The 17,859-nt window shown below is 41.8% G+C and overlaps 1 protein-coding gene across 1 annotated transcript in view; it reads left to right on the top strand.

The window, feature by feature from the left end:
• LOC126353992 (dynein axonemal assembly factor 11) overlaps positions 1-17,859 on the top strand; it is a 214,485-nt gene that overhangs the window by 127,473 nt on the left and 69,153 nt on the right. Inside the window, exon 5 of the mRNA XM_050003297.1 lies at positions 946-1,042. Within this exon, the coding sequence (XP_049859254.1) occupies positions 946-1,042 (97 nt within the window). The remainder of the gene's footprint in view (positions 1-945; positions 1,043-17,859) is intronic.

The raw sequence follows: 17,859 nt of genomic DNA on the forward strand, positions 1-17,859 counted from the left end.
GCAAGGATCTGTCAGTGCCATCATACAGAGGGCCATTGACAAAATCGAGATCCAGGATGCTCTAGCCGACTGCAGTGAGAACTTCTGAAGCAGTGTCTACACAAGAGAGTAATGTCGCAAGCCGTGGTGCAAGTACAGTAACCACTATCTTTTTGTTAGTGTTATCTGTAAGTTGTCATAATTATGGTGTTTTTATCCCAGGGGCTGTTTGATCATTTTGCCAAGTGAGATTCTACGAAAAGGATTGGTAAATTAGATTTTTGAAATGTCTTCTAGGATGGGGTAGTCGCATTTTCAGTTCTGTTCCATCCTGCAGTGAATTTTTAGTCTCCTGGAAAAATATTATTATTATTACTATTACTATTATTATTATTATAAACTCTGTTGAAACCATCAATCATTAGCAGACAGAGAACAAGCAAGCCTCATCCATTATTTTTCTGCCGGATCTTCCTTGTTGGTCATGACTGAAATGGCCTGATATTCTTTTTGTTTGTTATAGCCGTTTGTTCTGTCCATTTTATGCAGATTTGGCAGGTATATTTGCAGGTTTTCACCATAAAAATTGTTTATACCCTGTGTGCTGTTTGTGTACTCTTCTTATTTTTCAGACCAAGGCACAGGGAGAGGTGAAAGCAAACTACACTGCATTCTAGAAATGCCATAGTGAGCATATCATAGTAAATAGAATAATCTTCATATTTCTTTTTTAGTGCAGCCAGTTGTAGACTAGAACATGCATTTTGTGCCTAAGGCAAAAACTGTCATAAAGACGAATAAACATTAGAATAACATTTGGCGTTCCCTCAGTAACACATTTCTAATCTGTTAAATGACTTTGGTTATTAGTGACTCCTTTTTATATAAAATGCATGTAGATGAGAAAGAAATTTTTTTATGATTCCTCATTCCTCAGAACTGTAAAATAGATATGTTGAATTACAGAAAAAAGAGAGAAGCAGAAGCAAGATAACGAGCTGAAAGAAAAAGATCATCAGTGGTCTCAACCTGAATGTTATGGAGATCCAGAGAAGGTCAAACAGTAAGATACATTTGATCTGTAAATAAAATAATGGAACAATTCATTACTGTTGCATTTATTTTTAAATGGTAATAATTTTCTTTAAATTATACAAATTATTAATTCTATAAAACCACTTACACAAGTAAATATGACAAGTCTGTGAAAATTTCATTTCTTTACTTGGTGAGCTGTACAATATTCTGGTTTTTGGATTTGGATATTCATCTCTAGATGATCAAGAAATATATGTTTCCTGAAGATGAAGATGTCTTAAACTAGATGTAACTTAAGTGTAATCCACTGTTTTTATGGTAGCCAGAGAAGCAAATAGAACAGATTTAGGCAGACATTTAGATTCAGAGGTCATGAAACTCTAATATAACTAGTGCACAATGAGATGAGTTCTGTATCTTAAAAATGCAAGTACTAATGAAAGTATGTTCACTTAAGGATTGTTTCATCTCAGTTACTGATACCATAAGAGTTTTCCTACTAACATTTTATAAACAAAACTAAACTCTGCCCAAACAGGCCTGAAGGCCCAACGGTACTGGCCGACCACTGTGTCATCCTCAGCTCTCAGGCATTACTGGATGCGGATATAGAGGGGCATGTGGTCAGCACACCACTCTCCCGCCATATGTCAGTTCATGAGACCAACTAACATTTTATGTTGTACACAATAAAAGGCCTTTTCTGGCCAGGAAAGATGCTAAATAGTCATTCATAAGGTTTATCTTTATAAATGTTCATTTACCTCTAATCCTCCCATTATTTACAAACAACATTAACAAGGTGTGTGATTGAGATTAAATGTATTCCATTTATTTTACACTCATGCTCATAAATTAAGGATAATGCTGATACATGGTGAAACAAAGCTCTGGTGGGCAGTTTGCAGGTTTAAATCACCTCAGGGTATGACCATGCAGTGCATTTGACTAGCGGTCGTCACACGGTGGTGCTGGCAGCAGTACACATATGCAGAGGTGTATTGGTGCACGTCAGAGTATGGTGCAGCGAGTAAGTGTGCAGAAGTTTTCAGACATGCTAATGATGACTGTGTGTTGAAAATGACTAAAAGAACAAATATTGATGACATTGTGAGGGGTAGAATACTAGGGTAACTGGAAGCTAGTCAAACACAGCAGGTCGTAGCATGGGCCCTCCATATGCCACAAAGTGTGATCTCAAGATTATGGCTACGATTCCAGCAGACAGGAAATGTGTCCAGGTGCTACAGTACGGGACATCCACAGTGTACAACACCACAAGAAGGCTGATATCTCACCATCAGTGCCCGCAGACAGCCACGGAGTGCTGCAGGTAGCCTTGGTCAGGACCTTACCGCAGCCACTGGAACAGTTGTCTCCAGACACACAGTCTACAGATGACTGAACAGACATGGTTTTTTTCGCCTGGAGACCTGCAAGGTGCATTCCACTGACCCCTGGTCACAGGAGAGCCCGTAAAGCCTTGTGTCAGGAACACAGTACATGGCCATTGGAACAGTAGTCCCAGGTTATGTTCACAGACGAGTCCAGGTATAGTCTGAACAGTGATTCTTGCAGGGTTTTCACCCAGCATAAACCAGGAACAGATACCAATCCTTTAATGTCCTTGAATGGGACCTGTATGGAGGTCGTGGTTTGATGGTGTGGGGTGGGATTATGATTGGTTCACGTACACCCCTGCATGTCTTTGACAGAGGAACTGTAACAGGACAGGTGTATTGGGACGTCATTTTGCACCAGTATGTCTGCCTTTTCAGGGGTGCAGTGGATCCCACCTTCCTCCTGATAGATGATAACATATGGCCCCACTGAGCTGCCATCATGGAGGAGTACCTTGAAACAGATGTCAGGTGAATGGAGTGGCTTGCCTGTTCTCCAGACCTAAACCCCATCGAGCACATCTGGGATGCTCTCAGTCGACATATCTCTGCACGTCTTCAAACCTCTAGGACGCTTCAGGAGCTCTGACAGGCACTGGTGCAAGAATGGGAGGCTATACCCCAGCAGTTGCTCGACCACCTGATCCAGAGTAAGCCAACTTGTTGTGTAGCCTGTGTACGTGTGAATGGTGATCATATCCCATATTGATGTTGGGGTACATGTGCAGGAAACAGTGGCATTTTGCAGCACGTATATTTCAGGATGGTTTTCTCAACTTACCACCAATACCATGGACTAACAGATCTGTGTCATGTGTGTTTCCTTTGTGCCTGTGCTATTAGTGCCAGTTTTGTGTAGTGCCACATTCTGCAATTATCCTTAATTTATGAGCATGAGTGTATTTACTTACTCTTCGCCTGTTAACACTAATTGACATTTACCAGGTGAAAATATGAGATACATTTATTTTTTTATTTATTTTATGTCCACTGGTGTATGTACAATGCAGGGTACTGTATGATATTGCACATCTTAAAGCTAAGGCTACACTTCATGTTATAACCTTTAATCACAATAATTGCGTGGATTTTCACACTCTCTCTTAGAAACAATAGCTGATCACATGATTACAACTCAGTCTCTCGTATTCGACTGCTGTGCCGTGACATGCGGCCGGTGCCGTTCGTAGCTAGGTGGCGCTCCCGCGCTCATCTGATTTGCAGAGCGCCTCTATCGCCGTTTGTGCATACTGTCGTGGCGGCACTGTTAAATGTCGTGGCACTATCACAACACTTTTCCCCCTTTGAAAAAAATAAACACTCACTTCCTTGGAGACATGGACAGCGCAGAGACATCCATGGCCTCTTGTGAGGCCCCGAGGAGATCCCGCGCAGAGACACGGGAGTATGGTTGAAAATGTCCAGGACGGAAGCTCGTGCGAGGAACGTGCCTCCTGGATGAGATGATGGGTGAAAACTCCGGAGCAGCATCCATAGGTGTCATTGACCTGGGAGTGTGCTCCAGCGAGATGGGTCCCGGAGAAGGCGGCGTCGCGACTGGGGCCGGTTCCGGAGTACTTGGAAGCGGCAGCGACGGCGGCTGCATCAACACGGACGGTAGATCGGCAGCAGCGACAGGACTGGCGTCTCGAGCTGGTGGAGGCGAAGGATGGGGCGGTGGCACAGGCGTGGCCACCACTCGTGGGCGCATCTGGTCGTAATGGCGAACAACCGTGCCGTCGCCCGTACGGATTTCACAAAGCCGGCGGCCACGAAGAGCCTTGACCACCCCTGGAATCCATTTAGGGCGAGATCCATACCCTCGTGCCCACACGTCGGCACCCACCGAGTATTTTCCCGCACTAGGGGACACAGTACAAGGCCTGACAGGGTGAAGCAGGTGCAGTAGAGTGCGCGGTTGGCGGCCATGCAAGAGTTCAGCAGGGCTGCGATCACCCAGAGGCGTGAAGCGATAAGAACTCAGAAATTGCAGCAGGGCGTCATCTGTGGAAAAATCACTAAGGAATTTTTTCATCTGGCATTTGAAAGTGCGGACAAGGCGCTCGACCTCCCCATTCGATTGCGGATGGAAGGGAGGTGCGGTAAGATGATGAATCCCTTGTCCAGTACAAAAATCACGGAAGGCCTGCGAAGAGAACTGAGGGCCATTGTCCGTGACGATCGTGGATGGAAGACCTTCTAGCGCAAAGATTTTGGACAAAGCCAGCGTCGTCGCCACAGTGGTGGGCGACGGACATCTAACAACAAATGGAAACTTCGAGAAGGCGTCAATCAACAGTAGCCAATAAGTACCGAGGAAGGGGCCAGCAAAGTCGGCGTGCACCCGTTCCCATGGCTGAGCTGGATCAGGCCACGGAGAGGGCATTGTACGAGGTGCCGCCAGTTGTTGAGCACACTGGCCACATGCAGCAACCATATGGGCGATGTCCGAATCAATGCCGGGCCAATAAACGTGCCTGCGGGCCAGGGACTTAGTCCGAGAGATACCCCAATGGCCTCCGTGCAACAGTTTGAGAACATCTTTGCGAAGAGAGGCTGGCACCACGACCCGTGGAGATGCGCCATCCGTGGCCAGAAGAACAACACCATCACGAACAGACAGACGAAGGCGCAAGGCATGGTAGTTGCGAAGGGGATCCGATGCCCGGCCCCCGGTCCTGTCTGGCCAACCTCGTTGAACAAAACCGATCACCCGACGCAGGACCGGGTCCCGCGCAGTAGCTGACACGACCTGCGAACCTGTAAGTGGAAAGCCCTCGACTGCACGACGTTCTTCCTCATCAATGTGGAAACAGAGGAGTTCATCGCGATCGAAAACAGGGTCGGGGCCCATCGGCAATCGCGACAATGCATCCGCGTTTGCGTGCTGGGCCGTGGGGCGATAGTGAATCTCATAATGAAAACGAGACAAGTATAAGGCCCAACATTGCAGGCGGTGAGCTGCCTTATCCGGAAGTGACGCCGAGGGGCTGAACAGAGAGACCAGCGGTTTGTGGTCGGTGATGAGGTGAAACTTAGAACCATACAAAAAAACGCTGAACTTTTTTAGAGCATAAATGATAGCGAGCGCCTCCTTTTCGATTTGAGAGTAACGCCGTTGCGCCTCGTTGAGGGTCTTGGAAGCATAGGCAATGGGTCGTTCCGACCCATCCTCATACCGATGGGCGAGAACAGCCCCTAGGCCATACTGTGACGCGTCAGTCGCCAGAACCAAGTGCTGACCCGGACGGAATGTGGCAAGACAAGGCGCCGACTGCAAATGAGCCAAGCCTGCTCACACCCGTCGGACCAACAGAAGGGGACGTTTTTGCGTAACAGCTGATGCAGAGGATAAGCTACCGCTGCTGCGGATGGAATGAATTTGTGATAATAAGCAATCTTGCCTAGAAACGCCTGAAGTTCTTTGACCGTAGACGGCCGGGGTAGAGCGTTAATGGCCGCAACGTGCTCACGGAGAGGGCGTATGCCCTCACGGGACAACTGGAAACCAAGATACTCAATGGAGGGTTGGAAGAACTGTGACTTGTCCAGATTGCACCTCAACCCAGCCGAATGCAAAACTCGAAACAGTGAACGTAAATTACGAAGGTGCTCCGCAGTGGAGGCTCCCGTGACAACAATGTCATCCAGATAGTTTATGCAGCCGGGAACAGAAGCCGTGAGCTGTTCCAAAAACCGCTGAAAAATGGCCGGTGCACTAGCGACGCCAAATGGTAATCGCTGGTACTGATACAACCCACAAGGAGTGTTGATAACGAGAAATTCCTTGGAAGGAGCGTCCAACGGCAACTGATGGTACGCCTCCGATAAGTCAAGTTTGGAAAAGAACTGGCCCCCAGCGAGCTTGGTAAACAACTCCTCAGGACGAGGAAGAGGATAAGTGTCAATGACGCTCTGAGCGTTGACAGTGGCTTTAAAGTCACCACACAATCGCAGACTCCCGTTTGGTTTAGAAACCACCACGATCGGCGATGCCCATTCGCTGGAGGTAACCGGAAGGAGAATCCCTGAAGCTGTTAACCTGTCTAGCTCAGCCTTGACAGGTGCACGCAACGCCACTGGAATAGGGCGTGCCCGGAAAAACTTAGGGCGAGCCATAGGTTTAAGAGTAATGTGGGCTGCAAAATCCTTGGCACAACCCAGACCAGCAGAGAACACGGACGAAAATTCACAACACAATCCATCAAGCTGTTGATACGGAATGTCCTCAGATATGAGGTGCACATCATCATCAATGGAGAACCCAAACAACTGGAAAGCATCATAACCGAACAGGTTTTCAGTGCCCGCATGATCCACCACATAAAATGTGAGGGGCCGAACAACAGACTTGTAGGCAGTGGAAGCATCAAACTGGCCCATGATAGGAATTTTCTGCTGATTATAAGTCCTCAGATTGCGCGTAACTGGAGACAAAGGAGGGGAGCCCAACGCCAAATACGTGCGAGAATTAATGAGAGTTACTGCAGAGCCAGTGTCCACTTGCATGCGGATGTCTTTATTCAGAACACGAACAGTAACAAACAACTTATTTGTTTGAGAAAGCACACAGTGAACATCCATGTCCGACGCCTCGTCCTCGTCGACAGGAACTTTATGGGACTGACACACAGAAGCAATGTGGCCTTTTTTCCTACATGAATTACACGTGGCCCAACGTTTTGGACACGCTGCCCTGTCGTGCTGTACGAAACAACGGGGGCAAGAAGGAAGCACGGAACGAACTGGCTTCTGTGGTTGCTGGTTTCGCTGCGAGCGTTGCGGCCCAACGCGACGTTGTTTACGCGAGTGAACCGCCGCCACATCTTCGTTCTCCTGTGCAACAGGCAAATTGTCCTTGTCGAGATTTGACTGTACAGCGCCTACATCGCACCACGCATCTATTTGCGCGCCAGCAGCGTGAGACACTTCAAAGGATTGAGCGATGCTTAGAACTTCCGACAACGACGGGTTTGGCAGTTGTAGGGCACGTTGCCGAACTTCTTTATCAGGAGCAAGCCGTAGAATAGCATCCCTAACCATTGAATCCGCATAAGACTCGTGATGAGTGTCCGTGACAAACTGACATTTCCTACTCAGGCCATGTAGTTCCGCCGCCCAAGCCCGGTAAGATTGATGGGGCTGTTTACGACACCGGTAGTACGCCACGCGGGCGGCAACGACGTGGGTGTTTGTTCGATAATAGGCAGACAATAAGTCACACATTTCTTGGAAGGACAGGGAGGCTGGTTCCCGCAGAGGGGCTAACTGAGATAGCAGCTGATAGACCCGAGGGGAAATCCAAGATAGAAATAACGACTTACACATAGGAGTGTCGACAACGCCGAAAGCCAAGAAGTGTTGCCGCAAACGCTTCTCATAATTCTCCCAGTCTTCAGCGGCCTCGTCGTAAGGAGGGAATGGAGGCGGAGAAGAGGAAGACAGACGATGAGTAAGCGACGTCGACAACGCCTGAATCGCTGCCGTCAGCTGTGTTTGTTGTTCAATGAGCGCTTGCATAAGCTGTTCCATGTCTGCCCCGTCACGAACACGCAAATCCACAACGCGGTGAAAATATCCCGACCTCGTTGCCAAAAAGTGTTATAACCTTTAATCACAATAATTGCGTGGATTTTCACACTCTCTCTTAGAAACAATAGCTGATCACATGATTACAACTCAGTCTCTCGTATTCGACTGCTGTGCTGTGACATGCAGCCGGTGCCGTTCGTAGCTAGGTGGCGCTCCCGCGCTCATCTGATTTGCGGAGCGCCTCTATCGCCGTTTGTGCATACTGTCGTGGCGGCACTGTTAAATGTCGTGGCACTATCACAACACTTCACATTCTCTTTCATGGGTTATCGTTAAATAAATTCATGCACACAATAATATAACTCCTCAGATTTTCATATTTAATTTATAAAGTGCGGGTTAAAAGATTTATTACTATTACAAGTTCTCAAAACATTCTCTTGCTGTATAGATGGAACGATGACCTTGATTTATATTCAACTTTTTAATATCGGTTTTTTATTTCATAGTACTTGGAAGCTTCTTGTACTGTTTATCCCCATGTGATAGGCTTTTAGCCATTGGGCTGAGTCTAGCCTGTCTGGTTGGTTAGTCTGCCTGTTTAGATTAAAATCAACAACCAACAATTGCCATACGTTTCAAAGATCAAAAGCAACTTTATTCTCCCAGTCAACAAGCTGCTACAGTACACCATGAAAGTATGATGAACCAGAGAGAGAGAATAAGCTTAATGTGATTTTGTCAAAAGCTAACATTTTGAGCACATGGCTGTGTACAAAATACAGGTTGACCCTTACATACCTCATGATGAAACTTGTTAGTGTGTGAGTGGTGCTTTACATTATGTGGATGTATATACACACAAAAAGTGCATTGTACAGTGTTTGCTACTGCAAGATGATGAGCAAACTGCACTGGAATATAATGGTGTGGATTCTTCATTGGCACCATCACCCCAAGGAAGTTTCGTGAGGTGGGAAAACAAAAAATGAAATCTAATTTAAAACATGAACTAGCCATGAAACTGGTAATAGCTCTGTATAAATAAATAAATAGTATTGTAAAAAGTGGCTGGTTGCTGTAACCTTCTGAGTAAGGGTCAACCTATAGAATAAGCTTAACTGTTTGTCTCTAACTAACTAAGCTATGCAAAGAGAAAACCTAAATGACAGTTTTTTAACAGTAGACACTCAAAGAGATAACATAACAAGTGTATTGCAAAACACAAAGAATAAACAAGTGTGGCAATGATGGGTCCTGGTGACCAGCACAGGAGCTGTATTGCCAGCACGAAATCAAACTCTTGTGACACAACATGTGCATCAAACACTCATGCACTACACTACACAGAATTACACTGGTCGTTGCAGGCTCCTTTTTGACTTCTGTTAACATTTGTGTGCATAATGTGAGGATTTACTTGCTGTGTTGTGCAGTGATTGTGAATAACTAAAATTTTTACATGTTTCCGTACTCATTTCATGTTCCTTGATGAACTTTAATGTTTACAAAGTGCACATACAGTGCAATGATGTACATTTAATTCATTAGCAAAGGTCTGCATGCAAATTTAATGCTTCTTCCAGTCATGATTCTGATAGCTCTCTCTTGTACTGGAGTATTCATTGCTGTAGGATAGTTACTCCAGAATATCGGATCAGATGTGAATGAAACTATGCATCGCATTTACCAGCATATCTTATTATAAACACTGCAAATGACAATAAAGAATCAACAACATTTGTTGTTGTTGTGGTCTTCAGTCCTGAGACTGGTTTGATGCAGCTCTCCATGCTTCTCTATCCTGTGCAAGCTTCTTCATCTCCCAATACGTACCAACCAATCCCTTCTTCTTGTCAAGTAGTGCCACAAACTCCTCTTCTCCCCAATCCTATTCAGTACTTCCTCATTAGTTATGTGATTGACCCATCTAATCTTCAGCATTCTTCTGTAGCGCCACATTTCAAAGGCTCTTCTTGTCCGAACAACTTATCGTCCATATTTCACTTCCATACATAGCTACACTCCAAACAAATACTTTCAGAAATGACTTCCTGACATTTAAATATATATTCGATGTTAACAAATTTTTCTTCTTCAGAAACGCTTTCCTTCCCATTGCCAGTCTACATTTTATATCCTCTCTACTTCGACTATCATAAGTTGTTTTGCTCCCCAAATAGCAAAACTCCTTTACTACTTTAAGTGTCTCATTTCCTAAACTAATTCCCTCAGCATCACCCGCCTTAATTCGACTACATTCCATTATCCTCGTTTTGTTGATGTTCATCTTATATCCTCCTTTCAAGACACTGTCCATTCCGTTCAACTGCTCTTCCAAGTCCTTTGCTGTCTCTGACAGAATTACAATGTCATCGGCGAACCTCAAAGTTTTTATTTCTTCTCCATGGATTTTAATACCTACTCCGAAATTTTCTTTTGTTTCCTTTATTGTTTGCTCAATATACAGGTTGAATAACATCGGGGATAGGCTACAACCCTGTCTCAATCCCTCCCCAACGACTGCTTCCCTTTCGTACCCCTCGACTCTTATGATTGCCATCTGGTTTCTGTACAAATTGTAAATAGTCTTTCGCTCCCTGTATTTTACCCCTGCCACCTTCAGAATTTGAAAGAGATTATTCCAGTCAACATTGTCAAAAGCTTTTTCCAAGTCTACAAATGCTGGAAACGTAGGTTTGCCTTTTCTTAATCTAGCTTCTAAGATAAGTCGTAGGGTCAGTATTGCCTCACATGTTCCCATATTGCTACGGAATTCAAATTGATCTTCCCCGAGGTCTGCATCTACCAGTTTTTCCATTCGTCTGTACAGAATTCACGTAAGTATTTTGCAGCTGTGACTTATTAAACTGATAGTTCGGTAATTTTCACGTCTGTCAACGCCTGCTTTCTTTGGGATTGGAATTATTATATTCTTCTTGAAGTCTGAGTGTATTTTGCCTGTCTCATACATTTTGCTCACTAGATGGTAGAGTTCTGTCAGGACTGACTCTCCCAAGGCTGTCAATAGTTCTAATGGAATGTTGTCTACTCCCGGGGCCTTGTTTCGACTTAGGTCTTTCAGTGCTCTATCAAATTCTTCACGCAGTATCATATCTCCCATTTCATCTTCATCTACATCCTCTTCCATTTCCATAATATTTTCCACAAGAACATCGCTCTTATATAGTCCCTCTATATACTCCTTCCACCTTTCTGCTTTCCCTTCTTTGCTTAGAACTGGGTTTCCATCTGAGCCCTTCATATTCATATAAGTGGTTTCTCTTCCCCAAGTGTCTCTTTAATTTTTCTGTAGGCAGTATCTATATTACCCCTAGTGAGATAAGCCTCTACATCCTTACATTTGTCCTCTAGCCATCCCTGCTTAGCCATTTTGTACTTCCTGTCGATCTCATTTTTGAGACATTTGTATTCCTTTTTGCCTGCCTCACTTACTGAATTTTTATATTTTCTCCTTTCATCAATTAAATTCAATATTTCTTCTGTCGTCCAAGGATTTCTACTAGCTAGCCCTCGTCTTTTTACCTACTTGATCCTCTGCTACCTTCACCACTTCATCCCTCAAAGCTACCCATTCTTCTTCTACTGTATTTCTTTCCCCCATTCTTGTCAATTGTTCCTTTATGCTCTTCCTGAAACTCTCTACAATCTCTGGTTCTTTCAGTTTATCCAGGTCCCATCTCCTTAAATTCCCACCATTTTGCAGTTTCTTCAGTTTAAACCTACAGTTCATAACCAACAGATTGTTGTCAGAGCCACATCTGCCCCTGGAAATGTGTTACAATTTAAAACCTGGTTCCTAAATCTCTGTCTTACCATTATATAATCTATCTGAAACCTGTCAGTATCTCCAGGCTTCTTCCATTTATACAACCTCCTTTTATGATTCTTCAACCAAGTGTTAGCTATGATAAAGTTGTGCTCTGTGCAAAATTCTACCAGGCAGCTTCCTCTTTCATTTCTTAGCCCCAATCCATATTCACCTACTATGTTTCCTTCTCTCCCTTTTCCTACTACCGAATTCCAGTCACCCTTGACTATTAAATTTTCATCTCCCTTCACCATCTGAATAATTTCTTTTATTTCATCATACATTTCTTCTATTTCTTCGCCATCTGCAGAGCTAGTTGGCATATAATCTTGTACTACTGTAGTAGGTGTGGGCTTCGTGTCTATCTTGGCCACAATAATGCTTTCACTATGTTGTTTGTAGTAGCTTACCCAAACGTCTATTGTTTTATTCATTATTAAACCTACTCCTGCATTACCTCTATTTGATTTTGTATTTATAACCCTGTATTCACTTGACCAAAAGTCTTGTTCCTTCTGCCACCGAACTTCACTAGTTCCCACTATATCTAACTTTAACCTATCCATTTCCCTTTTTAAATTTTCTAATCTACCTGCCCGATTAAGGGATCTGACATTCCACGCTGCGATTCACAGAACGCAAGTTTTCTTTCTCCTTACAACAATGTCCTCCTGAGTAGTCCCCGCCTGGAGATCTGAATGGGGTGCTATTTTACCTCCGAAATATTTTACCCAAGAGGACGCCACGATCATTTATCCATACAGTAAAGCTGCATGCCCTCGGGAAAAATTAGGGCTGTAGTTTCCCCTTGCTTTCAGCCGTTCGCAGTACCAGCACAGCAATGCCGTTTTGGTTAATGTTACAAGGCTAGATCAGTCAATCATACAGACTGTTGCCCCTGCAACTACTGAGAAGGCTGCTGCCCCTCTTCAGGAACCATACGTTTGTCTGGCCTCTCAACAGATACCCCTCCATTGTGGTTGCACCTATGGTACGGCTATCTGTGTCGCTGAGGCACGCAAGCCTCCCCACCAACGGCAAGGTCTATGGTTCATGGGGGGGAGGCAACAACATTTATTGATTCAATTAAAAAGTCTGGTTTTAAACTAAATTTTTTGGAGTTCACTAGAGAAAATATTCACTCAGCAACATGCATCGACAACATTGTATCAAATTACTACTTTGATAATGTACATAAATTCTGTGTAGACTTAGGACTTTCTGATCACTCAGCCTTATTTGGCTCACTGCCAAAAACTGATAAACATAATATAAGAAAAACATATATCAAAAGAAGTTAAAAAAAAAAAAAAAAAAAACAAATATTGAAATATTTTGTGAGATACTAAGTAAAGTTAAGTGGTGTTTTGGGTATGGTGACTCTATAAATGAAAACCTTAGTACATTCTTAAACAGTTTTCTTGAAGTATTTAATGAAACTTTCCCACAAAGATCATACTGTAACAAAACAACAAGTAAGATAAGATGGATCACACCAGGAATAAAAATATTGAGTGAGAGGAAAAGGAAGCTACACAATCAACTGAAGTACAACAAAGATCCTGATTTTGTAAAATTTGTTAGAAATTATAAAACTATTTTTAAAAAAGTTGTGAAAGCTGCAAAACAAATGGTAAATAACAAAATCATTATACGGCAGAAAAATAAAACAAGGGCAGTGTGGTCTGTAGTTAAGTCTGAATTAGGTGTCTGAAATCATAAACAAGACATTTCAGAAATCAAACTTAAGGAAAAATTGGTTGAAAATCCAGCTCAAATACCTGAGTGCTTCAATGAGTACTTCATAAATGTAGCAAAATCTCTGATTTAGACATAGCAAAGTATGAGCAGAAAGTAAATAGTTTTGGGTTAAAAGGCAATACCATGGAATGTCGCAACAAATTCACCTCAGCAAAATTTGTTGAAAATGTCATACTCTCCTTAAAAGACAAACACTCTGCTGTCTGGGATGGGATACCCACCAAAATATTTAAAAATTTTACAACATAATAGCTCATCCTCTCTCTCTCATAACAAACAAATCCTTTGAAGATGGGTATTTTCCTGATCTCATGAAATATGTGGAAGTAAAACCATTTTTTAAAAAGGTTCAAAAGATGATATGGGAAATCATCACTCCATCTCTATACTCCCTTTTACATCAAAAATATTTGGAAAAAAATCCTGATTTACAGAAACAAAGCTTCATCACACAGAAAGATATCATTTCACATAACCAATTTGGCTTCCAACAAGGCAACAACACTGTAGATGCGATAAATGAGTTTATCGAAAAAATTACTTGATCTCTAGATAGGAAAGCTGTTGCAGGAATATTCTGTGATCTTACAAAAGCATTCGACTCTGTAAACCATGTCCTAATGCTTTTCAAACTCAACCGGTATGGAATAAGGGATATAGTGATCACATCAAATGGAGCAGATCACTTCCACGAGTGGAAAACTGTGTCACAAGGTGTTCCTCAAGACTCCATTCTTGGACCCATTTTATTCCTGTTCTATGTAAATAACTTGCCCATCAATATAAATACTCATTTAACTTTTTTGCAGATGATACTTCTGCCCTAAATATAAATGAAAATTCTGTCACTATACCACAGAGTGTCATGAATACATTAAGTAACATGGAAACATGGTTCAGTCAAAATGGCTTAAGGCTAAACATTTCAGAAATCCACATGATGAGTTTTAAAACCAAACATTCTAAAAATGAAGAAATCTGTGTCACTCACAACAATCAAAAAAATGGAAGAGCTTGACTCAGTCAAGTTCCTGGGAATAAACTTAGACAGAGTTGGAATTCTCATATAGAATATCTAGCAAATAAATTAAACAGCCTTGCATTTGCAGTGGAAATTTTAGCCTGTGCCACTGATATGGCCACCAGGAAAATAGCATATTATAGTTCCTTTGAATCGTTTATTTGATATGGCATAATTTTTTGGGGAAACTCGGGAAATGTTACACGAATTTTAAAGTTGCAAAAAAGGATCATTTGCAACATGTGCTCTGCACAGCCGAGGGCATCATGTTGACCATTATTTAAAGACCTAAAAATATTAACTGCCCCTCATTATACACCTTTGAGGTGGTTCTTTTCCTACACAGCAAAGCTGATCTATTAAAAAAAATCATTTTGAACACTCATATGACACAAGATATAAAGAGAACTTTATGCTCACCTCTCATCACTTAAAACCGTGTGCTCAGATTCCTCCGTGTATGGCCATGAAAATTCACAACACAATAAAAGCATGTGACACAATGAATATGAAAATAAATATTTTAAAAAGCAAGTTACATGGTTTTCTAATTGAACTATGCTACTACTCTGTGAAAGATTTCACGAAAAGTGAAGTGATACTTTGAGCTGGATCCCTAAAATGGAATAGAAATTTATGATAGTTGTAGTAGATGTAAATACTGTAAGTTTGACAAATTTCTAGTAAGTGAACTCTCCACAAAGTATTGTTGTAAGTGTGACAAAATTTTAAATAAGCAAATTGTAAACTTGACATGTCTCATGTACATCAGACATATGTTCTGAAATTGTGTACATTATGAGATGAATAAAACACATTTCACATTTCAACTTACTGGTGCAGCTATTCAGTTTCCTTGGGACCATAAGTTTCTTTTCTCAGTTTTGAATTAGTAAGATCCACCTGCATGTTGCATGATCAGACAGGTTCACATCATATTATGTATGCTGCTATCACATTTATTATTTTTAATGTATTAAGACATATGCCGAATCTCTTTCTAAAAAGGAAAGGGAGTTTACATTTTTGCTTACATGTGAATCTGGTGTCTTCAAGTGCTGATTTTGCAAAAGTTTTCAGAAATCTGAAAGCAGTCTGTTCTCCTCTAATTAAAGATTAATTGGTTATGATGTCCAACTTTATCATTTGCTGTTTAGTATTTAATAATTCATTAGGATTGACCTATTGCATAAATATCTGAAGGGTGATATAATATCAGCAAAAGGTTTTTGTTACTTCATCAGACACATTTTTGCAATCTACTCATTTTTGGTCATCCAATGACAGTTGCAATCCCTTCCATTGTTATATCAATTGAATGTAATTTACCTTAATGGGAGCTTTCAGTATTCAAGCGGTTATTTATTTTTAGTCCTACATCTTGTGATACTTTTAGGGAAAAAATAATTGAGTTTAGTGGCTAATGATTTTAATCTATATTAAGGCTTTTTTTTCTTCCCTCATCACGTTATTTGAATATATAAACTGTTATTCATCAACTGAACATACTTCGAGAAGTTCAAACCCACTTATTATATTCAGCTTGGTTAAATATGATTTTAATTGCAAACATCACACATCATCTCTTTGCATATGTTTGCATGATCTGTTTTCCCATTGAGAAGATGTATGAGAATACATTGAATTATTCATAAAATAAAGATTGTGAAAAGAATTAATTTTGTAATTTTTTTAGTACTTGTTGTCTTTATTTCAACATATTTTGATGTCTTTGCTGGCTCAGCTAGAAGTATGATTTCTGCTTCCAGGAGGCTACTCAGGTTCTGATTTAAAATAATACTTCACTATATGTTTTCTCAAAAACCAAAATTATTGAGCTTTGAGAAGAATGTGTTTATATTGAGGGAAATAGTTGCTTCTGTATATCGAGTACTACAGTTATTTCTGTGTATCATGTGATCTGATTGTTCTGTGTATCAAGTAATCCAATTACTTGTATCCTGGCTCAGCTAGAACTTTCAGACTACCTAACAGATGAAAACGAAAATTTATGTTCTGACAGTGACAATGTTGAGTGTTTATGGAAAAAGTTTAAGGCAATTGTAAAATGCGTTTTAGACAGGTACGTACCGAGTAAAACTGTGACGGATGGGAAAAACCCACCGTGGTTCAACAACAAAGTTAGGAAACTACTGCGAAAGCAAAGAGAGCTTCACTCCAAGTGTAAACGCAGCCAAAACCTCTCAGACAAACAGAAGATAATAGATGTCTAAGTTAGCGTAAGGAGGTCTGTGCGTGAAGCGTTCTGTGAATTCTAAAGTAAAATTCTATGTACCGACTTGACAGAAAATCCTAGGAAGTTCTGGTCTTACGCTAAATCAGTAAGTGGCTCGAAACAGCATATCCATACACTCTGGGATGATGATGACATTGAAACAGAGAATGACACACGTAAAGCTGAAATACTAAATACCTTTTTCCAAAGCTGTTTCACAGAGGAAGACCGCACTGCAGTTCCTTCTCTAAATCCTCGCACAAACGGAAAAATGGCTGACATCGAAATAAGTATCCAAGGAATAGAAAAGCAACTGGAATCACTCAACAGAGGAAAGTCCACTGGACCTGAGGGGATACCAATTCAATTCTACACATAGTACACGAAAGAACTTGCCCCCCTTCTAACAGCCGTGTACCGCAAGTCTCTAGAGGAACGGAAGGTTCCAAATGATTGGAAAAGAGCACATGTAGTCACAGGCTTCAAGAAGGGTCGTCGAGCATAACACAAAACTATATCTCTGACGTCGATCTGTTGTAGAATTTTAGAACATGTTTTTTGCTCGCGTATCATCTCGTTTTTGGAAACCCAGAATCTACTCTGTAGGAATCAACATGGATTCCGGAAACAGCGATCGTGTGAGACCCAACTCGCTTTATTTGTTCATGAGACTCAGAAAATATTAGATACAGGCTCCCAGGTAGATGCTATTTTCCTTGACTTCCGGAAGGTGTTCGATACAGTTCTGCACTGTCGCCTGATAAACAAAATATGAGCCTACGGAATATCAGACCAGCTGTGTGGCTGGATTGAAGAGTTTTTAGCAAACAGAACACAGCATGTTGTTATCAATGGAGAGACGTCTACAGATGTTAAAGTAACCTCTGGCGTGCCACAGGGGAGTGTTATGGGACCATTGCTTTTCACAATATACATAAATGACCTAGTAGATAGTGTTGGAAGTTCCATGCAGCTTTTTGCAGATGATGCTGTAGTATACAGAGAAGTTGCAGCATTAGAAAATTGTAGAGAAATGCAGGAAGATCTGCAGCGGATAGGC

Source organism: Schistocerca gregaria, chromosome 3 (assembly GCF_023897955.1).
Source record: "Schistocerca gregaria isolate iqSchGreg1 chromosome 3, iqSchGreg1.2, whole genome shotgun sequence".
Classification (NCBI taxonomy): domain Eukaryota; kingdom Metazoa; phylum Arthropoda; class Insecta; order Orthoptera; family Acrididae; genus Schistocerca; species Schistocerca gregaria.